This window comes from Aedes albopictus, chromosome 3, assembly GCF_035046485.1.
Source record: "Aedes albopictus strain Foshan chromosome 3, AalbF5, whole genome shotgun sequence".
Taxonomy (NCBI): Eukaryota; Metazoa; Arthropoda; class Insecta; order Diptera; family Culicidae; genus Aedes; species Aedes albopictus.
The window spans coordinates 83,250,373-83,267,336 of NC_085138.1; the positions used below are offsets into that span (position 1 = coordinate 83,250,373).

General features: G+C 42.6%; 1 protein-coding gene across 1 annotated transcript in view; it reads right to left on the bottom strand.

Moving 5' to 3' along the window:
• Positions 1-13,749, bottom strand: part of LOC134292243 (relaxin receptor 2-like) — a 166,462-nt gene extending 152,713 nt beyond the window's left edge. The window contains exons 1-2 of the mRNA XM_062861234.1: positions 13,683-13,749; positions 665-733 (exon numbers count right to left, since the gene is read on the bottom strand). Coding sequence (XP_062717218.1) covers positions 665-733; positions 13,683-13,720 — 107 coding nt within the window. The 5' untranslated portion in view covers positions 13,721-13,749. The remainder of the gene's footprint in view (positions 1-664; positions 734-13,682) is intronic.
• Between the last annotated feature and the right edge of the window lie 3,215 nt (positions 13,750-16,964).

Here is a 16,964-nt window from a genome sequence, read left to right on the forward strand (position 1 = left end):
TGGCCAGCAGACGGCAGACTGAGTAACTGAAAGCGACCTTCAATTCAATTAAGCTTCAACAGATTTTAAAACCAAACGGGCGACTGGGAATCGCTCGCTTTTCGAACGATTTACCCCGGAAACCCCAAAATCGTCATCGTCGTCCTCGTCGTCGTCATCGTAATAAAGCGCTTAAATTTATCTTTTGCGTTCCATTCGAAGAGCAAATCTTTCTTGAAGCTCTATGTGGATGTGGAATGCTTGGCATGCTGCTACAACTGACCTCTCCGATAAGCACAAAAATCTGCGGTTTATTTGGCAGTGATCATCGGATGGAACCTTGGATAAACTTTGCACAATTAATTTGGCACAATTATTGCTTGCTCTGGTCGGGACTATCTCAACAGGGCCACACAGACACTGAACTGAATGAATGATACGAAGCTCTTCCGGAAAGTGTGGATGGATGCTGTCATTAATTTTGTCGTTTATTTATTCTCTGATTTTCCACACCTTTTCAATGCCATGGACAAATGCCAAGAGAGTCAGTTGCGGATCTAATTCGTCTAATCAACCTTTTCGAGTTTTTTTTTATTCTTCATGTTGTTTGCTCTTCTAAACTTTGCGGATCAGAAACCGGATGGATGCGGATAGACATTTGTTACAATCGTGGATGTGTACTTACAGTGCATACATATCGTTTAAGGTCCGGGCAGGTGGTTCAATTTCTTCTATTGAACAGTGCTTTAGTACTCTGTGGATAAAAAGTGAGATGTAAAAAATGGGAAACGATTAGCTAGTTGAGACAACATTTGAAAACGTTAACGAGAAGATTTGCAATTGTGAGATTTATTACACATGGTTTTGTTTCCACCTCGACAACGAGAAATTACCTGTGTAATGGAATAATAAGACATACAAACTGATGAACTTAGATGGTCCTAGAAGTGGTAAAATTTAATTACAGACTTGACATATTAAACGCCAGTGATCTCTGGCATTCCTTATTACAAGTACGAACCTAACCTCAAACGACTGACAACTCTCAGGTCATTTTGACAGATGTTACATGAGCATGAAAAGGGAGGCAGCGATTTTCGGGATTTCCTTGACATTAGCTGTCCCATGTCATGCAGATCAAACCGTTACATGTTGAGTTTTACGGATGCTATCAGGACGCCTGGAATCCGGACAATATCCAGGATTCATACAGAGACTCTCAGTATTCCTGAAGTATTATCAGAACTCATGAAATACTGTTAGGATTTGTGGAGAAAATTTTGGGAATACGTTTCATTAAGTCGCTAAAACTATTTCTGACAGTCCGTATGGGTATTGTGAACCGGATCAACGTATGACTATCGAAAATGATGCCAACGTAATTTAGGAATCCTACGCGCTACAACGGATCAGCTGTTCGCCATCCCCAGGTGTTGCAGAAATGCCACGAATACAGCGTGCCCACTCATCACTTGTTCATCGATTCCAAATCGGCGTATGATACAATCGATCGAGAATAGCTTTGGCCGATTATGCACGAGTACGGATTCCCGGATAAACTGATACGATTGATCAAGGCGATGACGGATCGATCGATGTGCGTAGTTCAAGTATCAGGGAAACTCTCGAGTTCCTTCGAATCTCGCAGAGGGCTACAGCAAGGTGATGGTCTTTCGTTCTTGCTGTTTTACATTGCCTTGGATGGTATAATAAGGAGAGAGGGGATAACCACGAGTGCAATTGGTTTCACGAAGTCTGCTTGGTTTCCCTGATGATATTGATGTTATAGCTCGTAGATTTGAGACGATGGCGGAAACCTACATCCGACTAAAGAATGAAGCCAGGCGAATCGGATTAGTCATTAATGTGTCGAAGACAAAGTACATGATGGCAAAGAGCTCCAGGGAGGAATCAAGGCGCCCACCACCCCGAATTTCTATCGACGGTGATGAAATCGAGGCGGTTGAAGAATCCGTGAACTTGGGCTCACTGGTGATCGCCGACAACGACACCAGCAGAAAAATTCAGAGGCGCATTGTGGCAGGAAATCGTGCCTACTTTGGACTCCGCAGAACTCTACGATCGAATAAAGTTCACCGTAACACGAAGTTAACTATCTACAAAACACTGATGAGAGCGACAGTCCTCTATGAGCACGAAACTTGGATCCTACGTGCAGAGGACCAACGCGCCCTTGGAGTTTTCGAACGGAAGGTGTTGCGTACCATCTACGGCGGAGTGCAGATGGAAGACGGGACTTGGAGAAGGCGAATGAACCACGATCTGAATCAGCTGCTGAGAGAACCAACCATCGTCCATACCGCGAAACTCGGGAGGCTACGGTGGGCGGGTCACGTCATCAGGATGTCGGATAGCAACCCGACTAAAATGGTTCTCGAGAGTCATCCGACCGGTACAAGAAGACGTGGAGCGCAGCGAGCTAGGTGGGTCGTCCAAGTGGAGGACGATCTGCGGAACCTACGCAGAGTGCGGAACTGGAGACAAACTGCCATGGACCGAGTGGAATGGAGACGGCTACTAAGGCGCCGTCCACAAATAACGTAACGCTCTAGGGGGAGGGGGGAGTATGGCAGAGCGTTACGGCCCATACAATTTTCATACAAAAAAGCGTTACGAAGGGGGAGGGGGGGGGGGTCAAAAAATGTCGATTTTAGCGTTACGCAATAAATGGATGCTGCCTAAGTACAGCAGAGGCCACCCCGGCCTTAGCCTGATTGGTAAGGTAAGGTAAGTTCAATGCGATTATGGAGGTTTCTGCTGCATTTCAAGACATGTCAGAGGCGTTACCAGGTGTTTCAAGGTGATTTTTTTTTCTGGAGGGGTTTCAGGAGCCTTTTGAGGTCATTTCCAGGGGGGTCTCAGGAGTTTTTAAAGATGGTCAGGGGAATTTCAAAGGCATTACGGATATGTCAGAGGCTTTTCAATAGTTTTAGGAAGATTTTCGGGGTCGTTTTAAAAGATTTTAAGGCCGATTGCAAGGCGTGGGCGTCAAAGTGGCCTTATCAGGCTAATAACACAAGTTTACAAAATAAAACGAAAGTCGTGAACTTCTGTCAACGACCAAAATTTTTGAAGCACAATTTAGTGCTGTTTTCGAAACCGACCTTCAAAAAATTTAAAGTAGAACAGTTTTTGAGATTTAGCTCAATATCGAGTTTTGTAACTTTTCAAAATATGTAATTTACTAAAATTCAAATATATTGCATTTTGTTCAACCAATTTTAAATCTTTTTCCATAAATTAAAAGCTGAATATAATACCATTCGATCATCTGAATACAGGTTTTGCGTCAGATTGATTAAATTCAAGATATTGGCGAGTTTTAGGGACGATCTTCTTAAATTTTAGCAAAATTCCCAATTTTTTTTGAAGAAATGTATTTTTTTCAATGAGAAAAAAACAACTTAAAAATTCTTTCTGGACCAAGGATGGAAATCTAGTGATCATGATAGGATCCCAAATGTGTCGCGGTTGGAAGGCATCGCGCGATCATAGCAACAACGATAGAATTTTGTCGTCAAGCATTCATAACAACCCATGCTCCGCGAATAATGAATCGCTCGGCATGTGCGGCCGCGATGCGATCGTTATCATGAAGTCGAAATGATAAATTTCGATTTTCGATCACTTTTTGTGCATTCTTATTGCTGAAGCTTCACGATCTGCATATGAATGTAAAATTCCAGATCATGAATTTTGGTTCCGGGTGCAAAAGTGGTCATAATCATGATGAATAAAGTTTATCGCGACTTGTAACATGATCCGATAACGATGGATCCCGCGATAAAGCGTGCATCAGATGTTTGATTGCTCTGTGATACGAGCACAGCGCGAGGGTGTCGCATCATGCTACCGCAAGAGCAACGGCTATCTTTGATTGTTCGTATGGTGTGTCATTTATCGTTAGAAGTGATTTTCTTCCATCCTTGTTCTGGACGTTTATTTGACAAATCATATGTAGGCGAGATACAGTAAAAATTTCAGCTCAATCGGAGCATTGATTACGGAGAATGAGATGTTTGAAGTGAGCGACTTTGCTTAAAAATAGAACAAAAACCGTTTTCAAATCATTAGCCTTGTATGGAAAGTCGGAAAAAAATTCCACTCTACTGTAATTTTTTTCCTTCGCGTTTTCGAACTCAGGGCATGATTCTACACCAAAAATGATCATCAGCTTACCGAGTTCAAAAATGCTGTAAACTAGTGTAATAGGGGTTTCATGGGCGTTTCAAGACATTTCAGAGGCGTTACAAGGGGTTTTGAGGGTTTGTTTTTTTTTTTTTTTTTCTAGAAAGGTCTCTGGGTTCAAGGGGTTTCAAGGGTGTTTCAAGGCGTTTCAAAGAGATCTCATGAGTATTTTAAGGCCGATTTAAGGGCGTCATAGAAGCCGATTCAAGGGGTTTCAGGGGCGTTTCAAGACCTTTTAAAAGTTTGTTTTAACTTTATTATTATTTTCGTGAATTTTAAAAACCTTTCAAATGCGTTTCAGCGAGTTTAGGGGGTTTCAGAAACCTTTTAAGGGCGTTCCGAGATGTTTCCTGAGCAGGAATGAATAACTAACACATAACTGGAGCATACCAAAGTCAGGTATCATACCAAGACAAGGTATTGATCGGTTATCCAGGTATTGAAAATAACTTATTTTGGTATTTTTTTGGGTATTGACACAATACCTCGTCGAGTTATTGGTTTGGTGTTGAGGGCTGCTCTAGGTATTATTCAATTATGGAAAAATCGCTATTTGTATGGAAAAATCACCGAGTATTATTTAGGTATTGCCATACCTGATGTCATTATTCACGTGTTATGCACGGAATACACACCAGTTATTATTTTAGGTATTTTACCTCTTATGCAGGGCTACTTAATACCTCATTGAGGTTGTAGGTATTCGGTTTTCCATACCTGAGTTAGTTATTCTCCAGCTATTTTCTCCTGCTCGGGTTCAGGGGCATTTGCTACCATTCCAGAAGCGCTTCAATGGGTTTCTAGGTGCGCTTCAGGGGGGACTCAGGAACCTTCCGAAGATGTTTCATTTTGGTTTCAGGAGCATTACAATAGGGTTACAGGGGTTTTCAGGGGCGTTTTGGATGGTTCAAGGGATTTCGATGAGATTTCAGTGACTTTAAAAAAACGTCCCAATGGGATTCAGAGATACTTCAAATGTTACGGAGATGTCAAGAGCATTCAAATATTATTATGTTGGCTTCAGAGGCGTATCAAGAGGTTGTAAAGGCGGTTTAGGGAAGGTTTCATGAGCCTTTTAAGAGCGTGACAGGCGTTGATAAAATGATAAAATGTGATGATAAAATGTGTCACATAATTATTATTTTAGTACATACCATGAAAAGGCGGATCAAATCTCCCCATTTTCAAAATACGACATATCCTTAAAAATTTAAGGAAATCCTACAATCTAAAATACACCAAATTCATCAAAAATATAAAAAAAAATAAAAGAAAATGAGCAGGAAGCTTCTGGAGTTATTTTCTCTTTAAATGAATCATGTGCTCAAAGGGGATCAAGTGTCACCCATGTTTGAAAAAATGCATCATAAGACATGCCTTCATAAAAATACAGTTGAGAAGAAACTTTAACCCTCTACTTCCCATGGTTGCTCTAGAGCACCATCGATTTTCGACGAACTCCGGACAAACGGAATTAGATTAATATGATGCAATAATTTTTAGAATATGGTTATAACCTCATAAGGTTAACCCAACTACTAACTACTTGTTTCAATAGTCGAACTATTGATAAACAATCAAAAACCTATTGATTCACAACCAAAAATTTTTTCATTGATTTCGAAAAATTTGACCAATTTTCAATAACTTTTATTCTACCATTTTTTTCGGAAACGCTTTTTTGGCATAGATATAGTCGTTCAAACTCGTGGGAAGGAAAGGGTTAACAATAATTTATAGTTCTTCTGGTACCGTCGATGGGGGTGACAATGGGTCTGGGGGGTGAGATTGGGTCAAAACAGAGAAACATAAAATTTGAAATAAGTCAATAACTATCGATAATTTATATTGAAAACTTTATATTATTTCAAAGGGGAGATGTTTTTACACGTCATGATGCAGAATAAGATGTTTTGCAATAATCGTTTTTTTGTTAAATTTGTGGCTAAACTTATATGATGAAACTACTAGTAAATCACTCTGAAAAAATTTCTCCTTCGTAATGTTTAATACAAGTACCTAACCATAAATTTTCTTATAAGTGGTTAGCTGTAGGTATTACCTGGTTGATGCAATAAAAAAAGCGGGCTGTCATTGCTCTTTTTATTTAAAAACTTAATATTTTCGACCCTATCACATTGGTCGGGCTCCATACAAAGGGGCGGTCAAAACTCTCAAAAAACGAAATTGATATTTTTAAACTTTATTTCACCTTATAACAAAGTTAATGTATTGTACTTTTATGATTCTTAGTTAAAAGCATACCAGCTTTTGTATTTCAATGACATTTTCACTGCCAAAGTGGCCTAAGTCATAAAATTGACAAATGAATTACTCGAAAAAAGTAAAATAATAATATTTTGAGAATGGAATATATGTTTTAAGTTATCCAGCATATGAAAGCTTGTTATTGGACTGTTTGAATGCGCGTATGGTGCAAAATTAATATGTCACAAAACTTTTCAAATTTTCATATATTGTACCTTAGAAATTTTGGTAATTTTTAAGTTAAAAAACGGTTCGTGTCGTCACGTGTCGCCGCAATTTCGAATAGTACATCTTAAACATCATGCTTAGAGCTGCCTAAAAACGTTTAAATATTTTGCAGAAATTTGCAGTTTTTCAAATTAGAGCTATTTAAAAAAGTCATGTTTTTTCATATATTTTACGTTATTTTTCCATTTTTTACTGAAATAAAATGTATCTTTCCACATTTTTCACACGTTTTGAACAAACTTGATTGGATTTGATCGAAAGATAATCATTTATATAAATTTGAATTGATATTTTAACAAAAAAACGCAAAAAAATATGGGGTTTACTGATTTTCACCGTTTTTGAAATTATTGAAATTACGTAATTTTTGAATACCCCTTTTTAAATACTAAAAATACTATATAACATATCTAGGCAACCTATAACTTCGATTAAACACATAAAAAGAGTTTTGGCCGAACTTTATCTTTTTCCGACCATTGTGCCTATGTCTAAAAATTAAGAATGGGGGTGAGATTGGGTCAAGCAAGATATCGAGTGCACATAACCTTAACTAAAAATTTAACTTGTTATTCAGTCCCCATTTGACGTTAGAGTGGTGCCATGTTTACCGTATTTTCACTGAAGCACGCTTTCTTTCAAAAATATGTCGAGAAGCGTCAAACGAGTGTGTTAATACGTTTAGTGCCTAAAATCATTTATAACAATACACCCATGCGTGTGGACAGCTCCTCAAATCATCAGCTAATCTTTAGTGTACTGCAATATCGGAAGCTCACAAAATAGACTTAACATAATATTTGAACGACCCTCTATCTTGAGATGGAGTGATTTGCTTTGGCAATATAGAGGCCAATGATCATGTACATAAGAGTTTATAACGGAGAGTTTGGTTAGACATTTCTTATGCAGTATACAAAAACTAGCATGTTTTTTTTTACAATCAATCTTTCATTCTTTCTTCGCCCCTCCCTCATTGTAATTTCTCCTCCTCTCATGGAGGTTGAAACTCTTAATGAGGATGATTATGATGGCTAAAAATGATGATACAGTATACAAACGTTATTCTATCAAATTTCGACCATTTTTTCCGTTGTATTAGCCCTTTTAGGTGGATTAATCTTCTTTTAAAATTACCTAAGCTTTTATTTGTCATGATAACATTGTGTTTTAAGTAGGTTTACTATATATGATCAATAAAATTAATTTATATTCTTAGATAGGTGATTTCGAATACTTTGACCCATTCTCACCCCCTCTAAGGGGTGAGATTGGGTCAATTTTCAATCATTTGTAGTTTACTAAGCAATTCATATAACGTGATACTTTCTTGCTAAACTATCATTACCACATAGGAGAGTATACATTAGAGTGGGTCAACGTTGTATGGAGAAACTTTAAATTTGATCATATCAACCCGGAACAAAGCTTTTTCAATCTATATTAGCGCCCAAAACAGCTGTGCAAAATTTGGAAGCGATTGGTTGCGTCCCCGTATTCCGCATTGCGATTGAAATTTGTATGGAAGTTAGTATGGGAAAACGTACTTTTTTGCATTTTACACATAAGTTGTATTCTTTTGTCTAATACCATATAACTAATGACGTTAAAGTATAGCCTAGGATATGCCAAAAAACTTTGCCGAAGACCGCGAAGTGATCCGACGCTTGTGAAAAAAGTTATTCGCCTGGTATCTTAGGCCAAAAATTGAGATTTTATTATTGATGTTATTCCTTTACATGTTAAACGTTAAGCACCACCCGGCAATCTGTACGTTTTAACTTTTTTCAGAAGTGTCGGATCTCTTTGCAGTCTTTGGTAAAGTTTTTCGGCATATCCTAGGCTATACTTCAACGTCATTAGTTAGATTGTTTTAGACGAAAAATTTCAATTTATGAGAAAAATGCAAAAAAGCACGTTTTCCCATACTAAATTCCATACAAATTTCAATCGCAATGCGGAATACGGGGAAGCAACCAATCGCTCCCAAATTTTGCACAGTTGTTTTGGACGCTAAAAGGAATCGAAAAAGCTTTGTTCCAAAAAATCGACTTTGTTGACCCAGTCTAGTATACATACCAAATAAAAAGTTACTCCGACTTCAATTGCATTTGTTATTTAACAAACAATCTTTGAGTATCGTTTTTTGACCCATTCTCACCCCCAACGACGGTATGTATAAACTTGCAATAGATATTCACCTGTCATTCTGTACGACTTTTTTCTAGTTACAGACACATTAAGAAAATGGGATGAAGTCTACCCAGTCTCTCCAATCATATAGCGGTCGCCGGTACCGTACATTGTTGAGTTTTGATTTGAGGTAGTGTTCGGAGTCGATGTTAGCGCCGTGATAGCCCCTTTTTTTGTATCTGTATTAACGAGATTTTTAGCCCTGGGCTAGTTCATCTCGGGACCCACGCTTTACTTCCCTTCCGAAGGAAGAACTCACATTTTGTGAGTTTGTCGGGAGTGGGATTCGATCCCAGGTCCTCGGCGTGATAGTCACGTGTTCTAACCATCCAACGAGGTCCGCTCCACAATGATAGCCCCTGACAAGGATAACGTAGGAGAAGTACCGCCCATCAAACAGAACATGGTCGATTTGCGATTCCGTCTACTATAGCCCTTTCTTGACGAACCCACACAATTGTGCGATAACAATTTTGAAAAAATACATCTGTTTAGTCTTTATTTTATGTGATGTGAACTGTTTCAATAATTCAGCCATTATTTATACTTGTATGTGTGCAAACTTCAGTTAACATTGCCTGTGAGATTTACCACTACAAGTGACACAAAAGTGTACAAAATCCGTTAAACATGGAAAAGTTTTATCTGTCGCATATTTTCATTTTTTTATTTTTCTAGGTAGTCAAAGCTAGAAATCGAAAGATAAAGAGTAGTTCTTTCAAATGAGGTAAAATATGTGGTGTTTTTTTGGAAAAGCTAAGAGTTCTGGAGAGTCAAAATTGAGCCATTCGTATTGAGATTTTACTTTTTTACGCTTCGTACCGAAAGGGGTAGGTGATCTCCAGGTGTATCAATGAAGGAGGGTGTGCTAGAAGAAAGTGTTAGGAATTACCACGTTATTGGCGGCGAAATCAATGAGTCGTAGGTCGTTTCTGTTCGTCAACTGATGGACGCTGAGCCTTTCAAACGATCTGAATTCCTCTTCCTCGCCCAGCTCAGATTTTATGCCTCCTGATGATGATTTTGACATCACATCGTAGCTTGGGCAGCGGTCGTACTCGTGTTCGAGCTGAGTGTATAATGCGTCCTGTTCATCATCAGTACTTTTAAGTGTGGGATGTGTACGTTGATTATGGTGAAGTTGATATATCAACCCGTGATCATCAATCTGTACCTTCATTTCTTCGTCTATCGTCCACTAACCGATCAAGCGTATCTCCATAATGCTTATCAACGACGCAGCCGAGAGCACCATCGGGTACGTGGAACGGAATCGACGGAACGAATGGTTCGATGAAGAGTGCATAACGGTTTTGGAAGAAGCGGAGTGCGAAGAAATGGAACTGCTGTGCCGTTCTCAAGAAACACGGAAGTTCCATCAAGGCTCAACGCATCCCGCAACGGCTTCGTGCCGCGAGCTGAAATATGCAGGGATAAAGACGGAGGCCTCTTAACGGACGGACGTGAGGTGATCAAAAGGTGGAAGCAGCACTTTGATCAGCGCCTGAATGGCGTGGAGAACGTAGGCACGGGAGACCACGGCAACGGAGGAAACGACGACGCCAGTGCAGCGGAGGTCGGAAATGGACCAACTCCAACGCTGAGGAAAGTTAAGGATGCCGTTCACCAGCTGAAAACCAACAAAGCAGCTAGTTAGGATGGTATCGCAGCTGAACTCTTCAAGATGGGCCCAGAAAAGTTGGCCATCTGTCTGCACCGGCTGATAGTCAGGATCTGGGAAACCGAACAGCTACCGGAGGAGTGGAAGGAAGAGGTAATCTGCCCCATTCACAAGAAAGGCGACCATTTGGAATGGGAGAACTTCAAGGCGATCACTATTTTGAATGCTGCCTATATAGTGCTATCCCAGATCATCTTCCGTCGTCTGTTACCCAAAGCAAATGAGTTCGTGGGAAGTTATCAAGCCGGCTTCATCGACGGCTGGTCGACAACGGACCAGCTCTTCACCGTACGGCAAATCCTCCAGAAATGCCGTGAATACCAGGTCCCAACGCTTCACCTGTTCATCGACTTCAAAGCGGCATACGACAGTATCGACCGCGCAGAGCTATGGAGAATCATCTAGTCTAGTCTAGTCTAGTCTAGTCTACACATACACAGCCATTCATTGAAAGAATCCTGAAAAATGATAGAACCGACTAATTCTATCATTTTTCTTGTCATTATTAATCTTTGCAGCACATCTAAGATGTATTACAAACATTAAAGTGGCCAGGCCTACTGTGCAGCGTTGATATTGTTATTGAAATCAAAGAACGGGGACATCTCGTACCAACCGTTCCGTATACGAAGCATGAATATGAAAAATTAACGGTGGGAGTGACGTTGCTAAGAAGGTTAATATCACTCCTTGATCCTTGGATTCCTGGGATGGGACACAGGTATTTACCCCTTATGCCCTGGCCCTTATGCCTAGGCTAAAGCGCCTTTACTCGCTCTCTGAAACGAAAAGAAAATAATAAACCCTCCCGGTATCATAGGAATACATATTTTAAAATTATCAAAAATTATCACATTAAAATTATCGTGAAAAATGAAATCCCAAATATTACAATTATGCAGTTCCTTACACAAAACCAGGTGATTTTCTCCACTTGACGAGATACGTGTAATATCTAGCCTTGTACAAAACTGAAATTGATTGAGTTACAGCGAAAAAAAATGCCTAAAATACAAGCTAATGCCCAAGTGGCTCTGTGCACTATCTGTTATTAGCTCAGCACGATTCAATTTTTGTTTTCAATGAAACACACAGTTGAATATGACACATTTAACGCAGATATGATTTGAATAGTGGATAACGCAATCGGAACTAACTCACCGGCTTCCATTTTTCAATTGTGATTGGTTACGTTACAACTCCAATGAACGCAACAAAAATCCTTTTGTTGTTTGTAGTACAGCTAGCTAGTGGTCTGCACCTGCATCAGATATCGATTCTATTTTGCTTCAATAAACGTTATTGAATCATTCCTGACGTCCCAGCCTTGACTCGATCATTGTAGCTAATTCCAGGATTGGTTCCGTTGTGGGATCTAACATCATTTTGTGCTGCAACCACATCACGAATGCAAATTCCACAATAGCTAACACAAAAACTTTTACAAAAATCACGCAGATCTATGGAGAATAATGGACGAAAACTGCTTTCCTGGGCAGCTGACTAGACTGATTAAAGCAACGATGGACGATGTGCGAAATTGTGAAAAGGTTTCGGGTGAACTATCCAGTTCATTCTAATCTCGCCGGGGACTGCGACAAGGTGATGGACTCTCATGCCTACTCTTCAACATCGCTCTGAAAGGTGTGATGCGACGAGCTGGGCTCAACAGCCGGGGAACGATTTTCACAAAATCCGGACAATTTGTTTGCTTTGCGGACGACATGGACATTATTGCCAGAATATTTGGAACGGTGGCAGAGCTGTACACCCGCCTAAAACGCGAAGCAGCAAAGGTCGGACTGGTGGTGAATGCCTCAAAAACAAAGTACATGCTGGTAGGCGGAACCGAACACGACCGGATCCGTCTGGGTAGTAATGTTACGATAGACGGGGATACTTTCGAGGTGGTGGAGGAATTCGTCTACCTCGGATCCTTACTGACGGCTGACAACAACGTGAGCCGTGAAATTCGGAGGCGCATCATCAGCGGAAGTCGGGCCTACTACGGGCTCCAGAAGAAACTGCGGTCGAAAAAGATTCACTCACGCACCAAATGCACCATGTACAAAACGCTAATAAGACCGGTAATCCTCTACGGGCACGAGACATGGACCATGCTCGAGGAGGACCTGCAAGCACTCGGAGTTTTCGAGCGACGCGTGCTAAGGACGATCTTCGGCGGTGTGCAGGAGAACGGTGTGTGGCGGAGAAGGATGAACCACGAGCTCGCTGCACTTTACGGCGAACCCAGCATCCAGAAGGTGGCCAAAGCTGGAAGGATACGGTGGGCAGGGCATGTTGCAAGAATCCGGACAACAATCCTGCAAAGCTGGTGTTTGCAACTGATCCGGTTGGCACAAGAAGGCGTGGAGCGCAGAGAGCACGATGGGCGGACCAGGTGGAGCGTGACTTGGCGAGCATCAGGCGCGACCGAGGATGGAGAGCGGCAGCCCACGAACCGTGTATTATGGAGAAATATTGTTGATTCAGTATTATCTTGAATTTGATGTAATACTAAATAAATGATGAAAATGAATTAAACAAGATGTACACTGACAGTAGGATGGATACGTATCAGTCCTATTAATCTTCAATTTCCGTTCACCAACTTTCAATTGACTGATGAAATTTCATCAGAACGAAAGTCGAAAATCGAAAAATTTCCGCAGCGATTTTGCAGGGATTCTATTAGACTGATTTATTTTTCCATCATTTACAATCCTACATCCCAAAAAGGCAACGGTGTGCGGTGATGGCACCGGTGACATGTGCAACCGAAACAAATCAAATCGAAACCCCCGTTTTATCCCGGATTGATGTTTTCGGTGGATAGATGCACTGCACTCGGAAAACGAAAAAGCCGGAACGAGATGATCCGTCACGTTACGGTAACAAATCAATCCCGACATGTCGTTGATTGACTATAAAGCAAAGCTGATATCAAACGGAGCCGTAGTTGGGAAGATTTGATTCTTGTTTATGTTTCGTATCTACTTTTCTCAGAAAACAAACAGTAATATGTTTTGAAGTTATCTCAAGGATGGAAATAAGGGTCGATATTTACGTTGGGAGAAATCCTGAAATGTGCAACAACCATCGTGAACGAATGTCGAGTACTTACAAGGTGTTGAGTGCCGGCAGCTTCTCGAAGACGTTCATGTTCAGCAGCGGGAAACGGTTGCCAGTCAAATCCCTGCAAATGGATATGTTAAAGGAGGAAACGGAAAGAAGGCGAAATCAGTTTTCTATGGTCTGCAGTGGGAAAGGGTTTAACGGAGGGTGATGATGATGATGATGATGATGGTAAGTAACTAGGTTGTGCTAAGAGAATGATAGAGCCAATATTCTTCGTGTACCCGGGCACGACGCTAATGCACTGTATGAATATATGTGCACCATTGCACATGTAGGGCTGACACATTGTCACGACAATATCTAAGGAATGTGATATGTTAAGGCAAGCATTTAATATCGTGTGGAAAAGGATCCAAGGTAAAGTCATAGCTATTCTCCATTGTCGCCAAGTTCAATATTTACAATGAAAAGTGAACCAAGTGTACTGACTTGGAGGGTGATTCATAGCGTTCTCTTTTAAGCACCAGCACAGCATGAATCTGAATCTACTTTCGATTTTTTTTTCTGCTTGTGCTGTATATCCACACTTGATTCTCAATCATGAAGCTCTTTTTCCTCAGCAACCTAGCACACGATTCTGAATAATTGTTCACGCGTATTCCTTTTTTTTTTTTTTTTTTTTTTTTTTTTTTTTTTTTTTTTTTTTTTTCTTCTAAACCATAGGGGGATAATCTGCTCAACAGACACCCTAACAGAAGGTTAGGGTAGTGTAGGTCTGACAGGCTGTCTTCTACAACAAAAGTAAAATCCAGGACTACTCTCTCCTCGTACCCACTAAACCATTCCTATGGTCGCCAAACCCTACGTCTCTCCGGAACCACCAAGAAGGTATTGCTTCAGAGAGGGGCTAGTGCACATCGCACCCACAAGGTTAGCTGCGTAGCCTGCAGCAACGAACATCGATGACTCGCTTTGGAGAGTCCATCACGGTAGCATGCTGGCGCTTAGCCAGTTTCCCGAGTGGTCCTCGCCACTCCCTTTGTCCTCGGAAGGCGGGCAGGGTCAACCCCGCCCGCGCCCTACTGCTGAGCGGACATCAAGAACTGATGCCCACGTGCAACCCGATCTGACCTGCCCGCAAGGAAGGGTATCACTACCCTTCAGGCCCTATCAGATGCACCCGTAGGTTGCAGACAGCAGGATCTCACCTACCCCGACCCTTGCCGGGGACCCCTTTCCAACCGCGGGCTCGGATCCAACCCAGTAGACCGACGCCACGACAGCACCGCTACCGGGACTTCCTCTCCGCGGCCACTTAATCGTTGTAAGGGTCGATCTCGACCGCAGGGCACCGGTATGACCTACGAAGCCGACTCCGAACCCCTGGACCACCTCTTGTACTGCATCTGGACTAGCCATTCTCCGAGTCCACGCGCCACCTCCTCTGTAGCTCCCAGACGATGTGGGTAATAGCCGTTGAAACGGCGTTCCAGCCAAACTCATCCCTACACATCCTCTGGACCAAGTTGTCCGGAGTTGTGTCTTCCCCGCATGTGGCAAGCATGCGGTCACGCATTGTGCGAAAACGCGGGCACACGAACAAAACGTGTTCCGCCGTTTCCTCTAAACCATTGCACACTGGGCATTCGGGAGAATCCGCATGCCCGAAACGATGTAGATACTGTCGGAAGCAACCATGACCTGTAAGGACCTGTGTCAGGTGGAATGTGACTTCCCCATGGCGCCTATTAATCCAACTATCTACCCTCGGTATCAACCTATAGGTCCACCTTCCTTTGGTGGAGCTGTCCCACGCGCGCTGCCATTTGACCATAGAGGCCATCCTGACAGTCCTGCGTATGCCTCTTGTGCCGCGCATTTCGAAGCACTCCATGTCCTCACTGATAAGAATGCTGATAGGCACCATACCAGTAATGACGCAGAGAGCGTCGTGTGACACGGTACGGTACGCGCTCGCAACCCTCAGGCACATAAGCCTGTAAGTACTTTCCAGCTTCCGTCGGTAGCATTTAGTACTTAGCGCGGTGCCCCACGCCGGGCCGCCATACCTAAGTATGGATGTAGCAACACTAGCCAGAAGCTTGCGCTTACTGGCGTACACCGCAGAGCTATTGGACATCATCCGGGACAGTGCCGCAATAGCTGTGGAGGCTCTTTTACAGGCATAATCGACGTGGCTACCGAAAGTAAGCTTATCGTCTATTATCACGCCCAAGTGTTTGACGGAGCGCTTTGACAGGATAGTACAGTCTCCTACACTGATCTCCGTCTGCTGCTCCGACTTCAGGTTGTTAACAACCGTCACCTCTGTCTTGTGGTGAGCCAGCTCCAGTTTCCTGGACCGCATCCACGCCTCCACAACCTTGATCGAGTGGTTGGTAGTCAACTTTACCTCCTCGATCGTTTCACCGTAGACTTCGAGCGTAATGTCGTCGGCGAATCCGACAATCACCACTCCCACTGGATACTCTAACCTCAACACCTCGTCGTACATGACATTCCATAACACCGGACCCAGGATGGAACCTTGCGGGACTCCTGAGGTTATGTGAAAGCACTTCCGACCCACCTCCGTGTCGTAGACTAGTACACGATTCTGAAAGTAACTTCCGAGAATCTTGTACAGGTACTCCGGTATCCCCAGACGCAAGAGCGCATCGGCAATAGCAGACCAGCTGGCGCTATTAAACGCATTCCTTACATCCAGAGTCACTACCGCGCAAAAGCGAATTCCCCTCCTCTTAGGCTCGAGTGCTTTTTCGGCGGTTTTTGTAACCGACAAGATAGCGTCTACGGTGGACCTCCCCTTCCGGAAGCCGTACTGGTTACTCGAAAGACCATTTTCGCCCTCGGTGAACCGCAACATTCTATTGAGGATGATCTTTTCGAGCACCTTCCCCGCCGTGTCAATCAAGCATATTGGTCTATATGCCGACGGGTCTCCGGGTGGTTTCCCCGCCTTTGGCAATAGTACCAGGCTCTGCCTCTTCCAAGCTTCTGGGAAAACTCCCTCGTCCAGGCATTTCTGCATAGCAGACCTGAACATCTCGGGAGCCTCTGCAATAGCTACTTTTAAGGCCAGGTTCGGAACTCCGTCCGGACCTGGGGCCTTACCTACGCTAAGGGACTTAGCTATCCCCGCAAGTTCCACATCGGTGACCCTCTCCTCATCGCCAGCCCCAGTCCCCGGCTGTCCTACGAAAGGAGGCCAAGGACTAGGATCATGACGCGGAAAAAGTCCTCCAATGATCCCCTCCAACATCTCTGGAGATTGCTCTGTAGGAGCCATCACACCTCTCGTCTTGGC